Source organism: Cyphellophora attinorum (genome assembly GCF_001299255.1).
Source record: "Cyphellophora attinorum strain CBS 131958 chromosome Unknown Contig31, whole genome shotgun sequence".
Taxonomy (NCBI): domain Eukaryota; kingdom Fungi; phylum Ascomycota; class Eurotiomycetes; order Chaetothyriales; family Cyphellophoraceae; genus Cyphellophora; species Cyphellophora attinorum.
In genome coordinates, this window is record NW_017253259.1 from 151,468 (window position 1) to 175,479 (window position 24,012).

Here is a 24,012-nt window from a genome sequence, read left to right on the forward strand (position 1 = left end):
GAGCATCGTTCGGAAGAGGAACATGAGAACGCGTCATTTTCGAGGTCGACGATGCCAAGACATTCACTGCCTAGTTTCCATTTGACCTCAATGCCTGGGTAGTTGTCTACAGTCAGGGGCGCATTCGTGTATGCATTCAGTCACTCCTACATAGTCGAAAGGGTAGACTGAGTTGCGACGTTGCGAGAGCCTTGTACACTTATCGGCCGGCAGATCAGTCTCTGATGTTTGTGGCTGAGTGGCTGTGCAGACGCCGATGACAACGATGGGGCTCGTAATCAAAAATCCGACCAACTCATCCGGGCTCCGTTCTTCTTGCCACTAATCCGGGACAAGCAGCAGGTCTGTCGTCGCGAGCCGCGCCTCACATGATTTTGTAATTGATGGCTGCGCGATGTTCTGGCGTATTCAGGGACAGAGTTGCACGAAGTGGTGTTCCAACTTTTGGCCCCCCAGATGTTCAAACAGCTGTAACTCGTTATGTCGGCTCCGACAGCTGCAGGTCGAGGCTGTGTGCATGCTAGTGATGATACAGAGCCAATGGAGTTGCCAGTTCGACGATCAACAAGCCGGTCGCCAAGTGATTTAGATACAAGCGCGAACCATGCTAGTACGAGAGGCCTGATCAGCTGGAAGGTATAAGAGGGCGGTAGCTCGAGGTTTAACGAACATGATGTCGTCTCGTTCTTGCTTGAGGTCCCATAGGTAGGTGCTTTGTGGGCCTTAACACAGAGCAGGATGTCCTACCAAAATCAGCCCTACCAGCAAGGCCAAGGCCAGCAGTACAACCAGAACAACTGGGGCCAGCAGCCACAGCAGCACCAGCAATATGGCCAGCAGTACAATCAGCATGGGTACGGACAGCAGCAGCAACCACAGCAATACGGCCAACAACAGTACAACGCACCACCACATTCACACAGCCCTCAACCACAGCACAATTCGATGTCACACAACACCACCCCAACCAAAGCCGCCGACGCTGGCACCTTTCACGGCGGCAGCTACAAGATCGACCACCGGGACACAAACTCCATCCTGACTATCACCCTACAACCCAATGCCCCTGTGCGCTCCGTGTCCGGCGCTATGATCCATATGTCTGCGTCCGTTGTCTTGACAGGCAAGCTCAAATTCAGCATGAAGAAAATGTTCATTACTGGTGGCGACATGGCTGAGTCGACATACACCGGACCTGGTGTCGTAGCACTGGCACCAACGCTGCCAGGAGATATCTTCACGCTGCCGATTGACGGGTCAGGGAAGTGGAAGGTTGGAAAGGACGCGTGGTTGGGATGCACGCAGGGCGTCACAAGGGAGACGAAGAGTCAGGGGATCGGCAAGGCGCTGTTCTCAGGCGAGGATCTGTTCGTGTACCATGTCATGGGCCAGGGTCTGGCATGGCTGACGAGTTTTGGAGCTGTCGAGCGGTTGGATGTAAGTCCTTGTACTCTTGCGGTTACTGTGCTGTGACTATCGAGTGATGTTGCGACAAGACGTCTATGCTGACTTTCCTCAAACAGCTCCAACCAGGTGAACAGCACATTGTCGATAACGGCCATCTAGTTGCGTGGAACTGTGACTACAAAATCGAACGGGCCGGTGGCGGGAGTATGACATCGATGAAGACTGGCGAAGGTCTAGTCTGTCGCTTCACTGGGCCAGGATCTGTCTACTTCCAGACCAGGAATGAGCAGGAGTTTGCCAATTGGATCCGAATGGTTGCTCCTTCAGGAGGATGAGCGGACTGGGATGGTGAGGCCAGAGTCAAATGTGTATCATTTGTTGAGGGCGGCCAGCAATCATGCATTGTATCAGCAATTCGACTTTTTACCTCACTTTGATGCTCGCCGAACGTTCATATTCGTCGCCACGCTTGGTGACACTCGACGGGTGTCCTTGGCTTCCGCTGTGTTTCCTCGAGAAAGACCGGTAGATGTGTCGTCAGTCCCTGTGATGCTTGCCGCCACCGCCTCTCGCGCGACCAACTCGGCCTCCGCCGCCACCACGACCGCCTCTCCGCCCCTTTCCAATTGGCAGAGCTCTTCCTTTGAGTCGCTCTGGGAGCTCCTGCACCACTTTTCCGTCTTTCCAGAGTGTTCCTAGGCCTTCCTTGACCTCGACCACCTCAAGCCAAAAATCCGTGGTTATCCCAGTGGCCGCCAGGGTCGGCTGTGAGGGAGCCTCTGCGTGCTCGCGCTTCCCCGTTTCTGTCACGTTATCCAATTGTGTGGCATTCCCCTCGGTCACCGCAGACACACCTGTTGTCTGCGTTGGTGACGTAGTGAGACCTTCGGTCAGTATAACGCCATTCTCGCTGCGCCACCATTTCATGCCAGCTTTCAGCGCTCTCTCGAGATCAATATAGATCAGGACCTCTGCGTCGGGACGCATACCACTCTTGACCTTTGCATCCGCCATCATTTTTGCCAACTTCGATTGTTGCCTCGACTTGCCTTGCGCCGCGACGCCGCCATTGCCGTTTGAGGCAGGTTGCGGTGACATCTTCTCCATCATAGCTTCAGCACTTGCAACTTCAGAACCCCTCGCGATCTCGAGAGGAGGGCCACTGCTGAAGTGCACGTGGTTGCGGTTCATGCTCTTGAGGAGCCCTTCAGCGAGGATTGCTTCGTACGCAGCGTAGAATGTGCCGTGGACGACTGTTGGTGGAAGACTAGGGCTGCTGTTGATAGCATTGTTCTCGTTCGCATTCGCATCTTGACTGATGATAGTGGTGGTCTTGACTTTTTCGGGCAACGTGAGTGGCGTTAGAAGCCCTTCCTCATTGACTGCTTTGATGCTGTGGCCTTGATTTGCCCTGATCAGAAATCTCTTTGGCTCTGTGTCCTGTCCCTCATCAAACATTCTCAGTGCTTTGGCTGTGTCCGACTCGACGATGTCTTCCTGGATGGAGTCCTGTTTGCCGGAGTACTTCAAACCAAATCTCGCCTTCTCGCTTTCCCTGACGCCATCCATTATTTCCTGAACTTCCACTCTAGGCTTGAAGCTGCTTAAGCCGCGCCATGCTAAGACATGGTCGACGCGGACCCAGCCATTCTCATCGATTGGGACACGCTCTTGCTCGGCTGCATGTCGTAGGAGGCGGGACAGAGCTTTTGAGACCAGTACCGATCGTGGCGGCGCCATTTCTTGACAGATGATGTGAGGCAACGACGGACTGGAGAGCAGTCAATGCTGATAGAGAGCAATGCTATCTAATGGGGATGTCGTCGAATAGATAGCTGCTAAGACGAGGGTCCTGCCGAACAAGGATGCGAAAAGCGTGTGCGAAGAGAAGATCCTTCAATTCGATCAGGCAATTAGATCACAGCACCTTCCAACGTCAACATGGGCCAGTGTGTGTTGCCTGAAGTTGTAAGCGCCTTATGGACTGTGATGCCGATATCCTTGAAGTTGTGTTTGCCAGACAGAGGTCCTTCTGATATCACTTGAATGCTCTTGGTGAATACTTCCAGTTCGCATCATTCACAGGCAGCAAGCTGCGACTTCACCAAAACGAGTCAGTGCATATACTTCGCAATATGTGAAGCTCGGTAAAGGCCTCCGCGATGTGGGCACAGGTCAAGCTCGGGAAGCCAACCTTGTGACTCAGAGGTGAGGGCAGAGGTTGAGACACGAACACATATATATATTAGCGTGGTTGCCTTGCAGAATTAGAAATCGGCTTGAAAAGGTTTGCCTAGACAGCGCATCGATTGACCTGACGTTAGCCTCTGCACTCTTGACGTGAGCAATGAACAGAATATAAGTCTACTTCAGACTTCGGGTCAACTCAGATCGGTCAACGCAAAGTCAGGACACTGGGACGACCGGATGACATGCGCAAATCAGAGCTCACGACGCCGGTTGACGAGATGCGGGGCCCGCGACAGACCGGTTGACACGCCTCAAAGACCACAAAAGCGACATACAACGCCGTTTGACAGGAACGAGGCCGAACACGTCGCGGTGTATCCTTCCGACGAGCCGCCCGCCAAAGGTCTTGACGTAGCTTATATTACGAGCGAAACGCTTGCTTGAACCATGCGAAGTCATGCGAAGTCATGCGAGCATGAATGTATCGCTTCATCGATCCAAAAATTCCTTTCTAAGACACGTCCAACTCTTCTTCTGCGACATCACACAGTGTCGCAGGTCCGCGTTAAATCTCAGAAATCTCAGTTGTTGCCTATTAAGGTTGTCATGTCATCAGTCAGGCCAGGCTTAAAGACGCATTGAATAAGACATGCAACGGTCCCCAGAGTGAAGCCACTCTACCCAGCTCCCGCCCTGTGCAGTGGGGGTCAAGGGCGCTGATTGCTCGAGACCCTGTGGTCCAAACCAGGAACTGAACTGCAGCAAGAGGCATTTGTTCTTCTCCTCGCAGGTGCACAGAGAGTCTCTGAAGTCCCATGTCATGTCGGTGCCTTCATGTGGAAACCAGTTCTCCCGGAACGAACCTTGAAAGGTGACTGAAGTCTTCCGGATATCGAGTACGTCGTGCATCATTGAAAATACATCGACCCAGTGAGCTGCATTGATTGACATGGCGCTCATGGAAACCTTGTGTAGCGTCGTAGAGAGCCGGTATAGTATGCCTTCGAAGACGGCTGGGTTCAGTAGTGTGCGACTCAAAGTCAGGCTTCGTAAGCTCCTCAATGCCTGATGGTTGATCTTTAGTTGTCGTGGAAGCTGCAGTCTTTCAAGACTATTGGTATAGTATCGACTGACGGACTCGCCGCATCTGTCAAGGTCGATCTCGAGTGACTGGACATTTGGCACGCGTCGGAGGAGCGAAAACAAGCAGTTGTCCAGTCGTGGTTCCGGTCCGAACACATCGGTCGAGTCGAAGATCATCTCCAGGTGCTGAAGTGCAGGGATCTCACAGTGAGTCGTTGCTAGGTTGTTTGTTAGCTTGCCAAAGACGCCAGGGTGGACTCTGAGACCTTCGTTCTCGACTTCGGTCCCCCTCCAATTTTTGATAAATACTCACAGTTGAGCAGGCTGGAGGTCGTGGCGTCCACTGCATAGTCGTCTAAATACTCCAGCGTCATCCAGGGCACCGTCCTTAATGCTAACCTAGCTGGCCTTATTGATCCACTGCTAGCAGCGACCATTGTGGCGTGTATGGCCGCAGCAGCATATCTGGCCGAATGCCACGGCCCCCGATTATTGAGCGCTTCCGCTTCGAAGCCTGGAGTAGCGAGTGTCTCGCGTATAGTCCGAAGCTCGTAGAATGGCTTGCTCAGTGAATATTTAGAACAAGCACCGGCGCAACATTGCACCTCCTCTAGATTGCGAAATTTGGCTATGGCATCAAATAGATTGAACGCGAGTTCCGCGTCACTCATAAGTGCGACCATGGTTTGATTGATCCATGACAACCGGTATTGCTTATATGCGGTCTGCCTTTCTGCTCGGTTCATGCTAGAGATCTTGTTAGCTTGGATCGGGATGTCAATAGGCTGCGATGGACTGCATTGGATGGCAGTATGGAACAGGAGGAAGACACAAAGACATAGGGCGGACTCTGAGACCTTCGTCCTCGACTTCGCTCCGAGTCCAATGCCGGGAGCAATACTCACTTGTTTCGCAAATCTGAAAGCTGTCGACGATACCTAGGCTTATCTGAGACTTTGCAGATGTCTTGATATTCGTAGCAGATCTTATCATTATTCTCGTCATCAGTGTCGCCAGCCTCGTTGTCGCCACTTGCAGCGCGTTCCGTAGCCTCTGGCCCATATGAGCCGATCATGGCCGTCCAAGCCTCCTCGCTGAGGGTGCTGAATATGAAGCTCGCATCGATCGAGAGGCGCTTGACGTACGGACACAGACGTGCATCATTGCTGAGCAACTGGAGGGAAATTATCTTGTCTACCCTTGCATCAAGACAGATGGTCCTGAAGACATATTTATCTGGAATTTGTGCAATGTCCTTACACGTGAGACGCAGACTATGCAGTGAATCGACGTTGTCTTGCGCAAGGTGCGAGCAGATGATATCGAGAATTTCTTGCGGCAAGTAATCGGACGTAAGGAAGGACCTTATGGCGTTGGACATACTGACCGGCAACAGTCTCGATGCGATGGGTGGAAGATGGCTTCGGAAGGTGAGCTGACATTGTCGCAGAGGTGCATGTGCAGCTTGACAGGTACAGAGTTGAGGACAGCTGTAATTCAGATGCTTGACACAAACTGCCCAAGTCCATGCCATCGGCAGCTTCCACATACAGCTGACACAAGCTTCTTCGAGGAACCACGGTCGGAGGCGGCTTGAGCGTCCACACCAACTTTTGATCCTCATGCGGCGCGGAAGGCATCGTTGCTATGGTATAAGGGTAGGAAGTATTGCGTGCGTGCGGATCACTGCAGACATTGATAGCAGACCAGGGCGAAGCACGGAGGGCGCACAGAAACACCAAGATTTGCTTGCTCATCCCAGTATCAACATGCATGAGCCATCGTCAGTCGAGCCTTTCGAGCACCATGAAGCGGTCAGAATGCGTGATTCTTGAATATTGGTCGTGCATGGGGAGCCGAGCTGAAGTCGACATCTTCAAATGCGATGACATACTCGAACGGGCTAGAATCGAGGCGCGAGGGGGGCGTATTGTAACTTCCTCGGGTGTTGCCAGACTTCGATTGTGAAATTGCATTGACTAAAAAGCCGAGAGGAAATGCAAAGCTCGAGTGCTTTTATGTTCTTGGGCGAACGGCTGAAATGGCAAAGCTGTCTCATTTTCGATGGCTGCGATCTTGAGCTCTGACGTATCCTCTACGTGACCTACGTACTATCACCGTAGACATGTGCACATAGCTCTGCTTCGTGTATCTCGGCCTGTCCTCCATCTGGGTATCTCAAATCCCGAACACTGCGGTGCCTGCTGCCACTTTGAGTGCTCTACTTCCTTGCTCTGGGTCAGACTGTGTTCTGCTTCTGCACAGCATCAAGCGGGTGCTTGCAATAGTGGCGCTGACTCGGCTTGCCTCTATCACATCTGTCATGTGGATTTCTGGTGGTTCTGCCGCTGCCTCGGCCATGCATTAATTTCAATCACTGTCAACATCAGGATTGGCGACGAAAAGCTTGACGCCAGCACCCATGCTCATGGTCCGCTCGTCAACGCTTCCCCGTCTGCGCAAGTCCTCTGCGTTTTTGGCGTTTTTGGCTGCTATCAGGGCAGAATTTGGTCCAGCAAGATCACCCAAAGCACCGAACGAGTCTTCGTCGATCGAATCCGCCTTTTCTCGGCTTGCGTAATAGTCTGTCTTGCTTTCCTCTGGTGTAGGATGTGTTTCTTCTGGAATGCGGTCTCGAGCACTTGGAGAGCCTTCACCACTGGGAGGGGTGCTGTTGGAGCTAAATCGTCCAGCATCTGGTCGAGGATAGCCACTCCGATATTGTGTGGAATGCGTACTGCTCTTGCCGCTACCAGACCTTCCGTGTAGCATTGCGTTATCACCGCGCATATAGCCTTGCTCTTCTTCTTCATCGCCAAGCATCTCGTTTGCCGACAGTCGCATCGGTACAGTTGCGCCTGACAGATTGACTGGAACATATGGCGCTTTAGGGACACCGCCGTGTCGTATCTTGCCCACTACGCCACCAGAAGACAGTGTCGACGTTCGACCGCTGGCAGAATTCGCACTACTCTGAACGGCCAGTTGTGCTCGATGTTTTGCAGCTCTCCGTGCAGCTTCGGTCCGAACATCAACGGTTTGTGCCCGATCACACCACACTGTGGCTTTCTGTTTTCGCATAAGAGCAACATATGATGTAGGACTGTTGGTAGCCACCGATCGTCCGGATGTCGACCGTCGGGGCACGTTGGAGTTTATCGAAGCGCCGGTGGGCTGCCGTTGCATATTCATGGTTGACGAGGTGACCGAGGATTGTCTAGAATGACTAGTGTGTGGACTGGGTCGATTACCAACACCACTGACGGGAGGAGAAGGCGAGGAGGACGCAAGAGACGAGGAAGTCCGAGTGTGTCGATGTGTTAGCGGTTGAGTTTGAGGTGATCGAATGCTACTGGTTCTGCGATCCGGTCGGGTGTAGTTGTAGGTATCAGGTGCGGGGGCGCCGTTTGCTGAGGGCTGCACACGCGTGGGCGGTGTGTAATTCAGCGGCGTTGCTCGAGGATATCCTGGGATCGCACTGGTCCCAGTGACCATAAGGACAGACATAGGAAGAATGGATGATAATGGATGAGGCCCGGTTTGAGATCTGAGAGATGATCTCTGCCGCAATATGGCAGAGAACAGGAGCAATTGGGACAAAGCTAAGGCCACATGGGAAGCGTGCAGGCGGCAAGTGGGATTGGAGATCTATCCTTGGAACCCGGCTTTGGCGAGATTGTTATAAGTAATCTTGTTTGTCACCGCTGCGGCGTTCGTTTGTGCGTTCACTTGATGACCGACATTGAGATGGTGACAGTGAGGTTGCTTCGAGGCAATTAAATGTGTCGGTTTGTTGGGCGTTGTGAGCGAATGACTCCAGCCCTATCGTCGATGTGAAGGATTTAGAAACAACGGTCCACACGTTGTCTTGGAATAATGCTCCACCAAAGTCCACCACCTCAGCTTTCGTGTTGCCAACACCTGTGCGATAGATGCGAAAGAAGTTGGGGAGTACTCTGATGATACGGACTCGCAGATGACTTGAGGGTGCAGTGGTCTGATAACTAGCCTGACAAAGATCCGGCAGAAGGTTGCTTAGACAGGCAAGCGGCAATGACGAGGTAGTTGATATGGCGTGCCACTGTAGCAATCCTGGCAACAATGCTACAGTAGGTACGTTGGTACCGCCGAAATGGAGGGAGGAAGGAGTGTTTCGCTTGGGATATGCGTATTCGGCTGCCCGGGACTGTGAGATCAATAATGATTGTCGGTGTCGAATTTAGGCCTGGAGGGCTCCTGAGGGTTGTCTCCAGGCGGTAAAGTATAAACTTCCAAGGTTCGTTGAACACAGCTCAGCCCCAGGTTGCACATGCGGTGCAAGATCTGAGGACAAAAATGGCTGTGGCTGCACAGAATGAAACTGTAACAGACCTCGTCGAGACGTTGACCTTGAGCGAATTTTCCAGAAGGAGGGTTGATGTCTCAATAATGCTACTGCAGATTGTTGCTCGGGTTGTTATTATTATTGACGTTCGAGCTCTTTGTCGTGGTTCGTCTCACTCGAGCATGATCTTGCGAAACTTGAGATGTCAATATTGGTAGTGACAGAGCGGAGCGCAGCACCGGTGCGGATGTCCTCCCTGCACCTTCAAAGCTTCAACGGCTACAAAGTCTCCGCTGATGAACATATTGTGAGGCTTGGTAGGATATTTCATACTTTTCTACAGCTGGCATGACGTTGACGACGCCGTGCAATCGACGATTTGCAAAAGGTCAAAAGATCATCTGCTTTATTTGCCGTAGCCATACATATCCCTGCTTCAGACACCAAGCGAGCTGGATTCCTTGCGCTGATCCTCACACTCCTCCACTTTCTCGGAGTACTCATCGATCATGTCGACATCAAATCTCCTGAATTTCCTGTTTTCAGATCGGCCTCAAGCCCTCCAAGAGCTTGCCTTGGTCAACGTCGGGCTTACTTTCGAAACAAATGCTAGTGCACGCCGCGAACGATACACAACTGCCGTTCATCGGCCACGCCGCAGTGAGACGACAACTTGGTTTTAATTCAAAAGCTCGATAGATCGAAGCGGCGCAGGCTCACGTTGTTCGTGATCGGTACTGAAACATCGAACCTGTGCGACACGAATGCTGTGAGACTTACTGTTTCGTCTGAGTGCCCGGCAATAGTCCAAAACAATTCCCTGTTCAATTGTAAAGAGACTATATTGCTGACGTCCTCGGCATGCGCTCGATTGCAGCGCCTGGCGAGAGATGCATGCTAGAGCCTTTCCCAGTATTGCATGTTCTCATCCGCCTACTGGCTTCGAGTTGGGTCTTGTACAAAGTATGGAGGACTCCACGTACAGTCCGATGAACACGGTCTACTGAATTGCTCACGGATATGGCTGCCATCGTTCAGGTCGCCTGTGCAATCGAGCTTGATGGCGGAGGTAACTTGTAGATTAATGATTAGCCATTCAAAGTCAGAACGACAGAATGCGTGCTCTCACAGTCGCCGCCAGCGCTCGAAGTCCTGATAGCATCCGCGTTGGCGTGGCGGATATGCTTTATATAAGGGCGGGACATTCCTTCCAGGGGGATAGCCCTAGTAGTCGCAAGTGGTGGCGGAAATGCATTCATTGGAACCATGTCGCTCTCCTAACCCCAGGTCTGTCCTCGCGATGCATGACGAGTGCCAGCGCATGGTCAGGCAGGCGTATCATTGGCTGTTCAGCCGCATGCTCATGTATAGCCAGACAACACATGGCGCGAGGGCGCATACAGCGCTGCGCTGTGAATGGTCGGTCGCACTAACAACGGCCGACACCGCCTGTCCGCATTACCTTTGTTCCAAGACTTCGACGTGGCACCAGATAGATGGCCGTACTGCCCGGTTCACTCCAATCGCCAATCGTCATGCTCATGCACATGTGTGACCTCTAGTCTCCCCGGCTTACAGGTCTGATGCCAGCTGATCGGTGTAGCGTTGAGTGCTGGTGCCAGTCGCAGGCCACGCATGGCTGCTGCGCTTCAGCGCTCATTTATTGCCCCAGATAAGCACCAAACCAAGTCGGAGCCTAAGGCCCTCGAGGCTTCGGCTCATCAGACATCCACGCATCCACGAGTCTGTCATTCGTCCTGGAGGCAGTAGTACTGGCTCTATCGGCTCGGAGCGAGTCGCTAGCTGGTGGCAGAGCCCGCAATTTGCCTTTATGTCCAACAGGACGAGCTGCAGACCGCCTATAGACAGACAGCGGCTGGACCGGCTAATGCAGCTCACTGGCCCTGCTTGATGCATTCGTTGGCAGTAACGTTTACTTGCTGTCCGTGACCCTGCAAGTCATGAAGAAATTCGTTCCTGTCTGCACCACTGAGCGCACTGAGGGACGTACAGCCACGAGGTCAACACCTCATCTGTCGCACATGAGGCGTTGTCATCTTACACATCGCTTTTCGAATCTTGCTGAGATATAGACCGCTTCAAGGTCATCATTCAAATTGTTGCGCGTTGTCGGTCGCCGACGCCACCCCGCCTTTTCGTCTTCTTTATCGATATCGAGGGTACACTGTCCTTCTGTTGCATGTAATTCACACTTGGTACTAGCCGGGGCTCGAGACACGCTATTCGCTTCACTGTTGCTCGTCAACTTCGTTATTCACTGTACTTTCTGCTGCTGCTTGCCGATCGACCAGCGCAACTTCCTTCTTGCTCATGCGTTCGCGATCTCCATCACTCGACCAGTGCATGATCCTTTGCAGGGTCTCGCACTCGTTTCTGCGGAACATCGCATGATAAACGGTCCATGCACCTCGACACAAGAGCTACGGGCCCCATCTGGTAGCTCGTCACCTTTCCTGCTGCCACTTCTCGTGGCCAAGGCGATAGCTAACGAGCTCCTCAGTCTCTACAGCACACGAGCCACCTCTGCCAGAAAGCAGTCAACACCATGACCACGGCTCCACCGAGAACATGTCCGAAGCTGGACCTACAGAGACGTCTGCGGTGACGCACGACCAGCCTATGAGCTCGCCGATAAACACAAGCTTGTCGCGTGGCGCGGCAGCGTCATCAGTCGAGATTGCGCCCTCTTCGCAGCATGGGGCGGTACCATTCAGGGCAGGTACACGCAGAGATGCGGCAGTTCAGACGGCGCAGCGGCCGGTGGACTTGAAGATGCACTTCGAAGAGTTTGCAGCCCAATTGCGCCGGCATCGTCACACCGAGCACAAGAGACGAATGCTAGAGCATCGGAAGACACACTTGCACAAGGCAGTCGCCCTGACTGGACGTCTACAGCGGCTGAGCTCGTGGCTACACGATGGTCTGGTGGAGATATCGAAATCCCACAACGCAGTTGATTTCGTCCGAGTGCATCAGCACTTGCTGGAATTGACCGCTAGGTGCTTGGGGCGTTGGCAGTTCGAGATTCGCTCCTATGACCCGCTCACGTCGCCTTCGCAGCACGCCCACAACGTCGCTACCTCGTTCCTATCGCGGATTTCGCCCGTGGCCAGAAATGACTGCCTGGAGTTCATACGAAATGTTCGCAGCAATCCGAGATTCCTCGCCGACCGATTCAAAGCTGTGCATCCGTCGCAGCTGGTAGCGTTGTCTACCGCACCACGATACTCTGACCCGGCTGCGTATCTGTCGAACCTTTCGCCAAATCGAAACCGCCTTTCCCAGAGAAAGCGTTTGACATCGTACGCCAAAAACCTCGAAGACTACGCCAATGCTTTTGAGCGGAAGAATGCCATGGCGTTCTTGCTGCACAATTGCTTCGGCGCCAATTCAGCTGCGGAGGATTCCTTACGCCTCGAGACGTGGTCCTCTATCTGTGCAACACTGTACCTTGACATGGGATTTCCATTCCTATCATTCTTCCACCAGATTCTCTGGGAATTTGCAGGTCTCGGAATATGGCGCGCCAAAGCTCGGCTCGAACTATTCTTGATGGACATCCTCCAGCGAGGCGCCTTTTTACTGGAGCCAGTCACTGACTTCAAAAAAGGAGCTCTGGATGCGTACATTGCAGATACTTTGGCAACGGACACAGCAAAAGAGTTCTTCGACCAAGCAGTCCGGGAGCTGTTCTCCATACTTGCGGACGAGGATGGCGGATTCCCTATGGGTGCATTGCAGCTGGTACGGACGATGCTCTCAAAAATGCCCGACGAGCGCGCCCAGGCAGAAGTACGAGGCTGGGTTATCTCAGAGTGGTTCCTCGATGTGTTCCTGAGGACGGCGATCACCTTTCCGGAGAATCAGAAGATGCTATTACAGTCCTACATCAGCGAGTCAGCCCGGTCAACAGTATTGTCGCATTTTTGGCGCCAAGCGAGCGCTACAGCATTGGCTGCCCTCCAAGAACCCGACAAACCAGATATGGATCAGATGCAGCGGGATATATTTGCGATCACCAACCAGCTCTTTGCCGAGCCTCTCCCACCTCCCAGTCAGCAAGTTCCAGTAGATGACACAGCAGAGTCCTGTGTCATCTCACTCTGCATCACAGATCTCATCCACGTTCTCGAGGCACTCAGCCAGCAATACACGGGTGCCGCAAATCACTTCGAGCCCTTTGTCCATTCCTTGATCACACAATTCAATTCGCAAAAGTACTCACCGAAGCTGGACAGACTGCGTCGTGAGCTACAGCTTTTGGTTGAGCCGGGGCTCTCTTCCGGAACACAGGACATACTTCAGGAGGAATGGCTGAATCTCAATGTCTCGACTACTGGACAATTGACGACCACGGTGACCACAGACGAGGCCGATTTCGGGACACTAGAGTCGACATATCGATACTTCGAGCCTCTCAGTCCTGCAGAGAGGGCGGCTGTGCGTCTCGCACTTGATCAGGGTCGCCATGAGTCCAATTTTGGCGCTGAGCACACTTCTGCAACTGCACCACTGCGAGACCGATTCCTATCAAAAGCTTCCGACGCTCGGAGCACTGCAAATATGGTAGATGCACATTTCTGGTACGGCGCAGTTGACCACCTGGACGATCGACATCACCTGTCAGACACCGCTCAGACCGAGAAGCGTGTACTTCAACGTATGTTTTCGCGCTTACGAGCAGTACCTGTAGGGAAGATGATTGCTTTAGAAGATCGTTTGAGCGTGCTCGAGATTGACTTGGCTGGTCATCAGGCGAAGCTGGAGGATATTGCGAAGCGTTTACAGCATTTGAAAATTAAAATGTGGTACACTTCGGACGTGGTCAACTCTAGTGAGTATGAAAGTGCACGGAACGTTTCTAGAGCACTGAATTACATGTCACTGGCACCGCAAACGGGATCAGATTCGTCGGACATGATGTCTTCCAAAAGTGGCGGCCGGCCAGGTACGAGTGCATCGGCAGCTTCATCGATATTCGAGCAACCCAAACTCGACACCATGAAGATACTCAGAGCTCCTCCCGAGCATGGTGGTCCTAAGAAACTGTCAGATGAACAGATCGAGAAGACGAGAGGCTGGCTGGCTCGCAACAATATAGACAACTTTTGCAAGGGCGAGGAGCGCATTCACCGCTTTTGCATGGAAGTCCGAGCCCTTACTCGTAAGCTCGTGGCGGAGAGTGCCAACGAAAGTCCCGCGTTATGGCACAGCGATCTGTGGGCTCGTGAAAGAAACTGGTTCGATGTTACTGCACCGGTTGCGGCTACGTTTCCTGGCCATTCCGGGCCTCCGAGCATCATGAGCGAATCTCCCTCTTTTGCGGCTTGGTCGAAGCCAGTCTTTGGGAGCCAACCCAGCAGCAGATCGCTGGACAGCGACTATCCTCGAAGAGTGCCATCTATAGGCCATGGATCGACGAGAATTAGCCAGGATGTCCTTGGGAACGATCTCACTTCGTCCTTCATTGGTGGTAGAAGGTCGAATCCAATTAGTACTACCGAGTCTGTACAGACAGGATTTTCTTCGGTCGCATCGCAGCCCAGATCGAGCAGATCGATCACCTCCACTTCAGGTTACTCACAGCCGTCCTCGATCTTCGACTCGGCTTATCAGTCAAGATCACAGACGTCAGCTTCGCAGTCGCGTCCTCCCTCGCTCTTCAGCGAGATGCATGCTCCTAAGCTGGTGGAAACATCTGTGGAAAAGGCACAATTCTTGGAATCGCTTCGTGATAGTCTGACGGTGCTACTTCTCTCCGATCTCGGCAATCCGGTCTGGAGCTCAGGCAGCGAAACGGATGCGTGGCTCACTGCCCATAAAAGGACGACTGGGATATCTCAGCGCCTCGAACGCCGACATATGATGTCCGGTCTCGTGGAGATCAAGAATGGCAGTCAGCAGCCCAGACAGCAACCGAAGCAAGCCCCTCGCCAACGTCGAACGTGGAGCTCTGACGATCACTTTGCTGCGAAGGTTACGTCGGAAGCTGACTCGGTTTCTGCGCCGGCGAATCTGGGGCCGGATAAGTTGCACGAGCTTGATCAGGTCCTCCAGAAGATCAGCCGCCAGGTTGATCCAAATGCCAAACTACGAGCTGTGTATGAATTGCATCAATTAGCGATGATCTTTCTCGGCCAGTGCTCGACAGGAGCCCAACGCGGGGCCGAGAACGCTCCGCGCCGTCAGAGTCTTGGTGCTGGCAGTGCAGCACTAGAGAAGACCAAGATTGCAGCTGACGGCCTCAGCAATCATGTTAGAACAGATGTGGAGATGAGAGGATGGCTCAAAGATGTTTTGCTGTCTTTGCATCCGCAAACGCTCTTCCGAGACTTACAGTACATAGCTGCTTTCGCCAGCTCTGACGCGCTAAATCGAGCGAGCGATGGCGCGGCTCTTGTGCAAATCGGGCTGGCCGCATTGGCCAGCAAGGACGAGATCTGCCGTATCATGGTCGAACTGGCAGATAAAATTGTTACCCGGGATGGCATAAAAAGGCGGAGCTCGACATCGGATAACGAACGGGAGTATCCCCTGACCAAGGCGAGGGACTACTGGATCATTGGTGCGCGTGAGGGCAATGCAGTTGCTCAACGAGAGCTCGCTGGCCTGTATCTGGCACATCCAGAAATGTCAGTGACACCTGCTGTTACGGCACCTTTGGCTTTATCTGGAGATGTGTTTCGCACCGACATGATGTGGCAACGAGAGCAAGAACGGCAAAATGAGGCCGACTTACAGCAGGGAGTCGAAATAGACTCGAGCCAACGGGCTCTGTGTCTTGCCTTACACTGGATGCAACTCGCTGCAAAGGCAGGTGATGTGGTCGCTCAGCAAAGGTTGGAGGAACGAAAGGGGAAGCATGCGGCAATGGGAGCTGCCCTCGCTTGACAGGCTTCACATGTTGCAACAGAATTGCCAATATGGCTTTCGTCCCGTGAAGTCGGCACAGAATGAGTCGTTGGAATTCGAGGGCCCGTCTCGAGCCAGATTATCTGGAAGTCAATGTCTCGCGGTTTCGGATCTATGTCTAGCATATCTACTCGGTGGCTGTCTGTCTATCCATCTCAAAGGTCTCAAAAAGACCTTGCCTGGCGTTGGATAGCGAAAGGCAAATGCAATGTTCTTCAAGTTATAGACGTACGAGACCTTTTTGATGACACTAATTTGGCACAAGATCGCTGCGAGGGCTAGCCGGGCAAAGGCGACGCTGATCTGAATACGGGACCCGGTGGAAGTGATGCGGTGCTGATTGTTCAAGTGCGGCCTGTGAATGATCAAGAGCCTGGATTGAAGACTGAAGACTGCACGTGAAGGCGTGTTAGGCGCGTCGATCTGCCCCACTTCCGCGTCGCGCTTCCCCGGATTACTTTTTAGTGGACGCAAACAACTTCTTCCAGTGTTTTCCATCTTGCGGGTAGCGCCTGATCTTGCGTCGACGAATGGTCACTCAGGAACTGCTGTCCTGCCAGATAGTGTGATCTTGACGGGTGTGTTGCGTAACGATGTCGCTCAATACGCTGTAAGCCAATGCCCTTGACCCCTCATTCCCGCTTTACACTGTTCTTGCGCTGACTACCCAACCAGACTGCTCGACAAGCTGCAGCCATTGCGGCCTACATTGGACCGCGACATCAAAGCCGGCGCCGTCCTTGTTGCTATTTTACATCATAGCAAGACGCCGGAAGATCGCATTGCGCAGTATGACGCGCTGTGGATCAAATGCCCATTGATCAACACCGTGGATAAACTGGTTGCAGCCTACGAGAAGGCCCACAAAGACGCTGGAACCATAGTGCTGATGCAAGAGAACAAGATAGTGCCTGGTAACACGATCGTGTCCTCGCTCGTTCGGGGTTGGCCTTCACTCGTGGCTCTCGAGGCTATCAGTCGCAAGGAAGTCGCAAGAAGAACATCAGCCTCCACAAGCACAGTACGTTCTCCACTTGTCAACATCACCAATCAGGCGCCACGATCAGGATCTCTGCCAACAGAGAAGAAACCAATCGCTGTCGAGGCCTCCGAACCTGTGGACCAGACAACTGGGCGTGGTGTATCGACACCAGCGTTCACGACAACCGCGTCCCCAATCCCCACACAAACAAGTGCTCCTCCGGTTCGATCGAGTCTCACGCCAGAAACGAACGATGACGCATGGCTCAATGATGTCCTTGCAGCCTGGGACGACTTTCTCGCAGAGCAGTTCAGCTACTATGCTTACGTCGCTAGTCGAGGTCTCCGCTGGGAGCTGCCAGATGTCGCCAAAGTCCATGAACAGATCCTCAGCACATGGAAGAGCCTGTCTCGCGGTCAGCTAAGATATTTTCAAGAGCGCAGTGTGAGGATCCGGCCATTCACAAATCCTGTAGAACGTATGTTCAAGGTGCAACGATGAGCTTTCTGGTCATATTACTACAAGCTTTATTTCCAAAAGACTGAAGGCATCAAATCTGATCCGCATGCTACATTTGAAGCGACAAAGGCATTCTTCGACCTAGTCCTCTCGCAGTGGCACGGAGTGAACCACATGAGTGTTCGCGCGGAACACTATCGAGTGGTCGAACCTAGCTATGACACCATTCAGGCGAGAGGTCTGCACATCTTACCACGAAGTTCTCCCGACCAGATCTCGCCGACCGGTGATGGTGGAGTCTTTCAATCCGTACACGAGACACCTGAAAAGCCGCGTGGGACAGATGGACGGTTCATCAGCAAGACGACTTCCAGTCACGAGTCAGGTGCCGACCATTCAAAAAATGTTGTGTCAAGCCCCGCTCAGCCAGAGAAGAGAGATGTGATACAGGAAGAGGACTTCAATGTTGCAGAAGAAGCACTCGGCTCCCAGCAAACCAATCAGGCTCGCCTGAACATGGCAGAGCTATTCGATGGTAGAAGCCCCGAGCAGCTGGAGAAAAGCGTCGATCGTGGCGTTGAGCTTCTCGCTGCAATACAGAAGACCATCGACAGTCAGCCGTCGAAGGAGACAGAACACTGGTTGAAAGCGCTTGAGAATGTACAGAAGCAAGCAACGCGTTCGAAGACAATCGTGGGCGTGGTCGGAGCAACTGGGGCTGGCAAATCCTCCGTGATCAATGCTATGCTCGACGAGGAGCGCCTTGTGCCGACGAATTGTATGCGCGCTTGTACGGCGGTTGTAACAGAGATCTCGTACAACTACGACGGCGACGGGTATCGTGCAGAGGTGGAGTTCATCTCCAAAGAGCAATGGCGAAAGCAACTGGAGGTGCTCTTCCAGGAGCTCCTCGATGCGAGCGGGCATGTCTCCAGAGAATGCGCCAACGAGGAGAGCGAAGCTGGCGTTGCATATGCTCAAATCAAAGCGGTATACCCCCTCTTGACGAAAGAGGAGATGAAGCATTCGTCAGTGGACAAATTGATGAATCATATCAACGTGCGCTGTCTCGGTTCTACGAGAGAAGTCAGCCACAACGACTCGCTTATGTTTTACCGGAAATTACAGAGCTATGTGGACAGCAAAGAGAAGACCGGTGCGAAGAAAGACAACGGACCGGAACAAGAGTACTGGCCATTGCGTGTTGTCAAGATCTACGTCAAGTCCCGTGCTTTATCGACCGGAGCAGTGATCGTCGACCTTCCAGGTGTACACGACAGCAATCAAGCGCGTGCCGCTGTTGCTCAGAACTACCTTCGGAACTGCTCTGCGCTTTGGATCGTCGCACCGATTACACGCGCCGTTGATGACAAAAGCGCGAAGAACTTACTCGGCTCTGCGTTCAAACGTCAGCTGAAGATGGATGGAGGCTTCTCCGACGTCACTTTCATCTGCTCAAAAACCGACGACATCAGCATTTTCGAGGCGACAGATTCTTTGGGCTTAGAAGGGGAGCTAGGTCCGATGTGGAGTCAGAGTGAAGAGCTGCAGCAGAAGAAGAAAGACCTGAAGCTTCAGCTCGATGACCTCAAACAGACCAAATCAGACATGCTCGCAGCAACAGAAGCAGCAGACGAGCTTGTGGAAATTTGGGAGAACTTATCGGAGCGATTGTCTGAAGGTGAGACTGTTTACGAACCCAAGGATATGTCTCAGAAACGCAAGCGGGAGCACGGGCCGGAGCGATCTCGAAAGAAGGCGAAGCGCAGCGGTCACGACTCAGATGACGATTTCATCGACGATGGCTCTGATGATGGCCACAGCGAAGTTGACTCTGCCACAGATTCAGCAGACGTAGAAGAAGAGTCTGGTGTCCCGCTCACAGAAGAAGCCATAACACAGAAGTTGGCAGAGCTTCGTGCGACCAAAAAGGAGGGCCGTCAGGCTCGTGCAAGAATGGACGACCAAATCAAGCAGGCCAAACGAGACATCGATGCCGTCGATAAAGAAATTCGAGCGATAGATGACGTTATATCGGCCAAGTGTATCGCTGGTCGCAACAACTACTCGCGCGAAGCAATCCGACAAGACTATGCGGCTGGCATTCGCGAAATCGATCAAGAGCTCGCCGAGGAAGAGGATGCTGCAAACTTCAACCCGGACGAGGAACAGCGCGATTACGAAGAGGTCGCCAGAGACCTCCCTGTGTTCTGTGTATCCTCACGAGCCTATCAGAAGCTCCAAGGTCGTCTGACCAAAGATCGTAAGCCTCAAGGGTTTCGAGATATCGCAGAGACCGAGATGCCCTTACTTCAAGAACATTGCATTCAACTGACCACCAAGAGCCGTCTGACCTCATGTCGACGATTCCTGACCAGTATGTTCCAGATTCTCAACTCACTGCGTTTGTGGGCGTCCAACGACGGCTCTGGGCGAGTCATGACACAAGGTCAGCTAGCTAGAGAAGAGCAGATCTTGAAAGAGAAGCTCAAGAAGTTGGATAATGTGAGTTGTGCCCCGTTAGTGCTCAGGCCTCCGTGTTCGGATCCCAATACTGACTCACAAGGCAGGCCCTCGACAAGGCAGTCGAAATGCTCGTCGCCGACCTGTTGCATGACATCAAAGACAAGATTTACGATGTGCTGCCAGCCGCAATCCAAGCCGCGAAATCTAAAGCAAACGACGCTGCGGGTCAGTGGTCGGCTCACCGTGATCGGGGCGGGCTTGTCTGGGCTACGTACAAGGCTACTGTGCGACGCGACGGAGTCTTCACAAATGCTCGCGGCCCTCATAACTTCAATGCCGACCTGCTAGATAAGTGGCCGATGAACGCCAGATCGATGAATGCTGACATAGGCTCGCAGAACCGCTCATGCAACGTCTCACAGGACCGTGGGAAACAATCTTCACACGTCGTCTTCCTGGTGCGCTTGGCTCGTTGCCAGGAGCGATCAGCCACATCCTGACCACGTTTCACTCTGACCAGGAGAAACGAGCCATCCGTAACGGCGCCTCTATTGCCAGCTTTCAGATGCTGAAACAGCAGATCCCCGTGTATAAAGAGACGCTTGTGAACATTGTGGGTGATGCACGGACGTTGATCACTGAAAAGCAGCGCGAGGTCAATCGGGACTTCGAGCCACGCCTCACGGATAGTATGAGACCTGCATACGACCTGTGCGTCAGGGAGTCTGGGCCAGGCAGCTTCAGGAGAATGAAGGGTCATATGTCGGGACACATCACGCAAGAGAAGAAGTCGATGTTCAATGATTGCGTCGACCACGTCCGTGGTCTGATCAAGAATCTGTTGAACGAGGTCGAGGATATGCTGCTGACCAAGACCGATGAGATCTACATGGCTGTCGAACGCGAATACACCAGCGTCGTCGTTGGCCAGGACTGCACGAGTGACGGACTGCCTCGAGAACAACGCATCCTGCGGAAAGCTGTTCTGGAGCTTCTTGATGGTGCTGAGATGATCTTCAAGCGAGCTGTCGGCCTTGAGCCGGAGGTTGAGGAAGTCGTCGAAGAGCAGGAGGCCGTGGAAGAAGTCGAGGAGGGCCCAAAAGGCTCGACAATGGAGGATACAGTCGCCGTCAAGGCGGAACCGCGAGAAGACGCCGACATGGCAGCAGCTCAAGTTGGTATGGCTCAGACCCCGGTCGAGACTGCCATCGTCAAGCTTGAAGTCGATGCGGCTGGCCGTGCAGACATTCTGGTGGAGCAATCAAACGCGGAAGAGCTTCAAGTTGGTGTCGCTGAAGCGAACCAGCTTGTTCCGACCACCGAGAACAACGTCGAGATGATCGCAGTGGCAGCGGATGATGGGGTTGTCGTCAAGGACGAAATGTTAGACATTCCCTTCTAGCGAGTAAAGCATTTAGGGCGGGCGCTGTCAGGAAGCGTGGGCGTGGGCACAGGAACAGATTTAACGAACAGAGATACCCCTTCGTAGCACGATGTATTAATACGCGAACAGACTGATAATTCAACAGACAAAAATCGAACTTTCGATATCTCTCGCTCACATGAGTGCCGTTCCTCGGGCCTCCTTGATGCCACGAAGCGCCCCGTCGAACGTTCTCTCCAGACACCTTGCTTTCACACTGCAAGAGAGAGAGAGAGTGGTTCGCGGCTTTGGACGAAGCAGACGCGACCCCAGGCGCCGAAAGCCGGAGAGCTTTGAAATGGCTTCGATGCCGTTGGCTCTCTTCTCCAAAAGCAATCCCCGAGTCTTCCAGTGTGAGCTTTCGAGATTGGCGAAGCTCTCTCGAAAAGCAGTGGCTTGTGGAGAAGACCCTTCTCGGAATCATGATCCTTATATTTTGGAATTCCTGCTGATGATTTAGTCGCTGCTGGAAGCGTCGTCTGGAGCATTGATTACCTTCTGAAAATGCGTAGCTGACCCGAGTCATGAGGAGCTCGAGCTGCATTCAGAGTCTGAGCGCATGCGTAGGAGGACTGCTTACCAGGCCAGCCAGGCTCGTATCTCGGACGAACGTGTCTCGGAGTTGGGGAAGATCAGCCCAGCAATGTCGCCTCCTTCACCAACGACGGAGGGCCACGACTTCATCAATAACTGCCCTCAACTCGAAATTTGATGTCGTCGATCATGAATATGACGCCGTCATCGTCGGTGCAGGAGGTGCTGGCCTTCGTGCCGCCGTGGGTCTCGCTGAAAGTGGGCTCAATACCGCCGTGGTCACCAAACTATTCCCCACAAGGTCGCATACGGTAGCTGCTCAAGGCGGTATCAATGCGGCCCTTGGGAACATGACTGAAGACGACTGGAGATGGCACATGTACGACACTGTCAAAGGATCGGACTGGCTGGGCGACCAAGACGCTATTCACTATATGTGCCGTGAAGCACCCCGAGCTGTACGCGAACTGGAAGAGTACGGCATGCCCTTTAGCCGGACAAACGAAGGCCTCATCTATCAGAGACCGCTTGGAGGTCAGAGCTTGAAGTATGGCGAAGGTGGTCAGGCTTATCGGACAGCTTGTGTGGCTGATCGGACAGGGCACTCAATGTTGCATACCTTGTATGGACAGGCGCTCAAGCATGATTGTCAGTTCTTGATCGAGTGGTTTGCGCTGGATCTTATGATGGATGGTAATGACTGCGTTGGGCTCACTGCTATTGACATGGAGACTGGCACTTTGCATCGTGTATTTGCGAGGAACACCATTCTGGCGACGGGTGGCTACGGTCGAGCTTACTTCTCGGCTACTAGTGCTCATACGTCTACTGGTGATGGTTTGGCTATGGCTGCTAGAGCAGGGCTGCCATTGCAAGACATGGAATTTGTAAGTCAACATGTGCCCCTGCATGTCAGCAAGGATAATTGTCTGGAAGCACCTGTCCGTGCATGTTGAAGAGCTAGACCACTGCGTCTTTCCTTATCAGCTGATACTTATGTGGTGAACAGGTACAATTCCATCCCAGCGGCATCTATGGAGCAGGAGTGCTCATATCAGAGGGTGCCCGTGGGGAGGGTGGCTTTCTCTTAAACGGCAAAGGCGAACGATTTATGGAGCGCTACGCACCAACAGCGAAAGATCTCGCTAGCCGCGACGTAGTAAGCCGCAGTATGAATATGGAGATTCGTGAAGGGAGAGGCGCTGGGCCGTAAGTGAGCAAATCTTTCCTGCAGCTCCCACTAACTGACTGTCAGCGACGCCGACCACATACACCTCCAACTCTCACATCTCCCACCAGAAGTACTACACGAACGACTACCCGGCATCGCCGAAACAGCCAGCATCTTCTCCGGCGTAGACATCACCAAAGAGCCCATTCCAGTGATTCCGACTGTGCATTATTGTATGGGTGGCATCCCTACCAATTGGAAAGGTCAAGTCCTCAACGTTGATCCCAAGACCAACACCGAAACGCCAGTTTCTGGCCTCTATGCTGCGGGCGAAGTCGCCTGTGTCTCTGTGCACGGTGCAAATCGACTTGGAGCCAATTCACTGCTCGACATCGTGGTCTTCGGCCGTGCCGCAGCGGGCCACATCGCCGAAAACAACGAGCCAAACATGCCCATATTTCGACGTGCCGACAGCAAGACCACACCCGACACCGGGATGGGCGGCTTCACCGACCTCCAACATTTCCGCAACAGCGATGGCACACGCCTCACAGCGGAACTGCGCAGCGATATGCAGAAAGCCATGCAGGCCGACGTAGCGGTCTTCCGCAACCACGAATCCCTAGCCACTGGTCTCTCCCACCTCCAGAAGGTTGAGGAGTCCTTCAACAACGACCTCCTCGTCAAGGACAAATCCTTGATTTGGAATTCCGACCTCATTGAAACGTTGGAGATGCGCAATCTGCTCACCTGTGCAGCACAGACTGCTAAGAGCGCTCTCGAGCGTAAGGAGAGTCGAGGGAGTCATGCACGGGAGGACTATAGTGAACGGGATGATACGAAGTTTATGAAGCATTCGCTGAGCTGGCAGCGAGATGTTGGGGAAGACATTGCTGTTGGATACAGGGGTGTGCAATTCCAGACACTGGACGAATCGGAATGCAAGAGCGTGCCGGCGAAGAAGCGTAGTTACTAGAGTACGAAGAGATGTGTACTCTTGATTCTCGTATGACGGGCATTTGAGCTATACTGAAGCACCG

The 24,012-nt window shown here is 53.1% G+C and overlaps 6 protein-coding genes across 6 annotated transcripts; 3 read left to right on the forward strand and 3 right to left on the reverse strand.

Moving 5' to 3' along the window:
* Positions 1-738: 738 nt before the first annotated feature.
* AB675_2940 (uncharacterized protein) lies at positions 739-1,742 on the forward strand (the record flags this gene model as incomplete). The annotated part of the gene is made up of 2 exons (XM_018142951.1): positions 739-1,437; positions 1,524-1,742. 2 exons carry the CDS (start codon positions 739-741, stop codon positions 1,740-1,742), a joined length of 918 nt encoding a protein of 305 aa, XP_017996429.1.
* A 202-nt stretch (positions 1,743-1,944) lies between these two features.
* On the reverse strand, positions 1,945-3,147 carry AB675_2941 (uncharacterized protein; the record flags this gene model as incomplete). Its single annotated transcript, XM_018142952.1, has 1 exon — positions 1,945-3,147. One exon carries the CDS (start codon positions 3,145-3,147, stop codon positions 1,945-1,947), a length of 1,203 nt encoding a protein of 400 aa, XP_017996372.1.
* Positions 3,148-4,224: 1,077 nt separating this feature from the next.
* Positions 4,225-6,061, reverse strand: AB675_2942 (uncharacterized protein; the record flags this gene model as incomplete). Its single annotated transcript, XM_018142953.1, has 3 exons — positions 4,225-4,898; positions 4,994-5,427; positions 5,586-6,061. The coding sequence occupies 3 exons, from the start codon at positions 6,059-6,061 to the stop codon at positions 4,225-4,227; spliced, it is 1,584 nt and encodes a 527-aa protein (XP_017996354.1).
* Positions 6,062-7,050: 989 nt separating this feature from the next.
* Positions 7,051-7,872, reverse strand: AB675_2943 (uncharacterized protein; the record flags this gene model as incomplete). The annotated part of the gene is made up of 1 exon (XM_018142954.1): positions 7,051-7,872. One exon carries the CDS (start codon positions 7,870-7,872, stop codon positions 7,051-7,053), a length of 822 nt encoding a protein of 273 aa, XP_017996349.1.
* A 3,721-nt stretch (positions 7,873-11,593) lies between these two features.
* AB675_2944 (uncharacterized protein) lies at positions 11,594-15,916 on the forward strand (the record flags this gene model as incomplete). The annotated part of the gene is made up of 1 exon (XM_018142955.1): positions 11,594-15,916. One exon carries the CDS (start codon positions 11,594-11,596, stop codon positions 15,914-15,916), a length of 4,323 nt encoding a protein of 1,440 aa, XP_017996361.1.
* Positions 15,917-16,530: 614 nt separating this feature from the next.
* On the forward strand, positions 16,531-23,948 carry AB675_2945 (putative succinate dehydrogenase [ubiquinone] flavoprotein subunit, mitochondrial; the record flags this gene model as incomplete). The annotated part of the gene is made up of 8 exons (XM_018142956.1): positions 16,531-16,547; positions 16,613-17,408; positions 17,460-19,883; positions 19,949-20,302; positions 20,365-21,227; positions 21,938-22,688; positions 22,811-23,010; positions 23,057-23,948. The coding sequence occupies 8 exons, from the start codon at positions 16,531-16,533 to the stop codon at positions 23,946-23,948; spliced, it is 6,297 nt and encodes a 2,098-aa protein (XP_017996375.1).
* Positions 23,949-24,012: the final 64 nt, after the last annotated feature.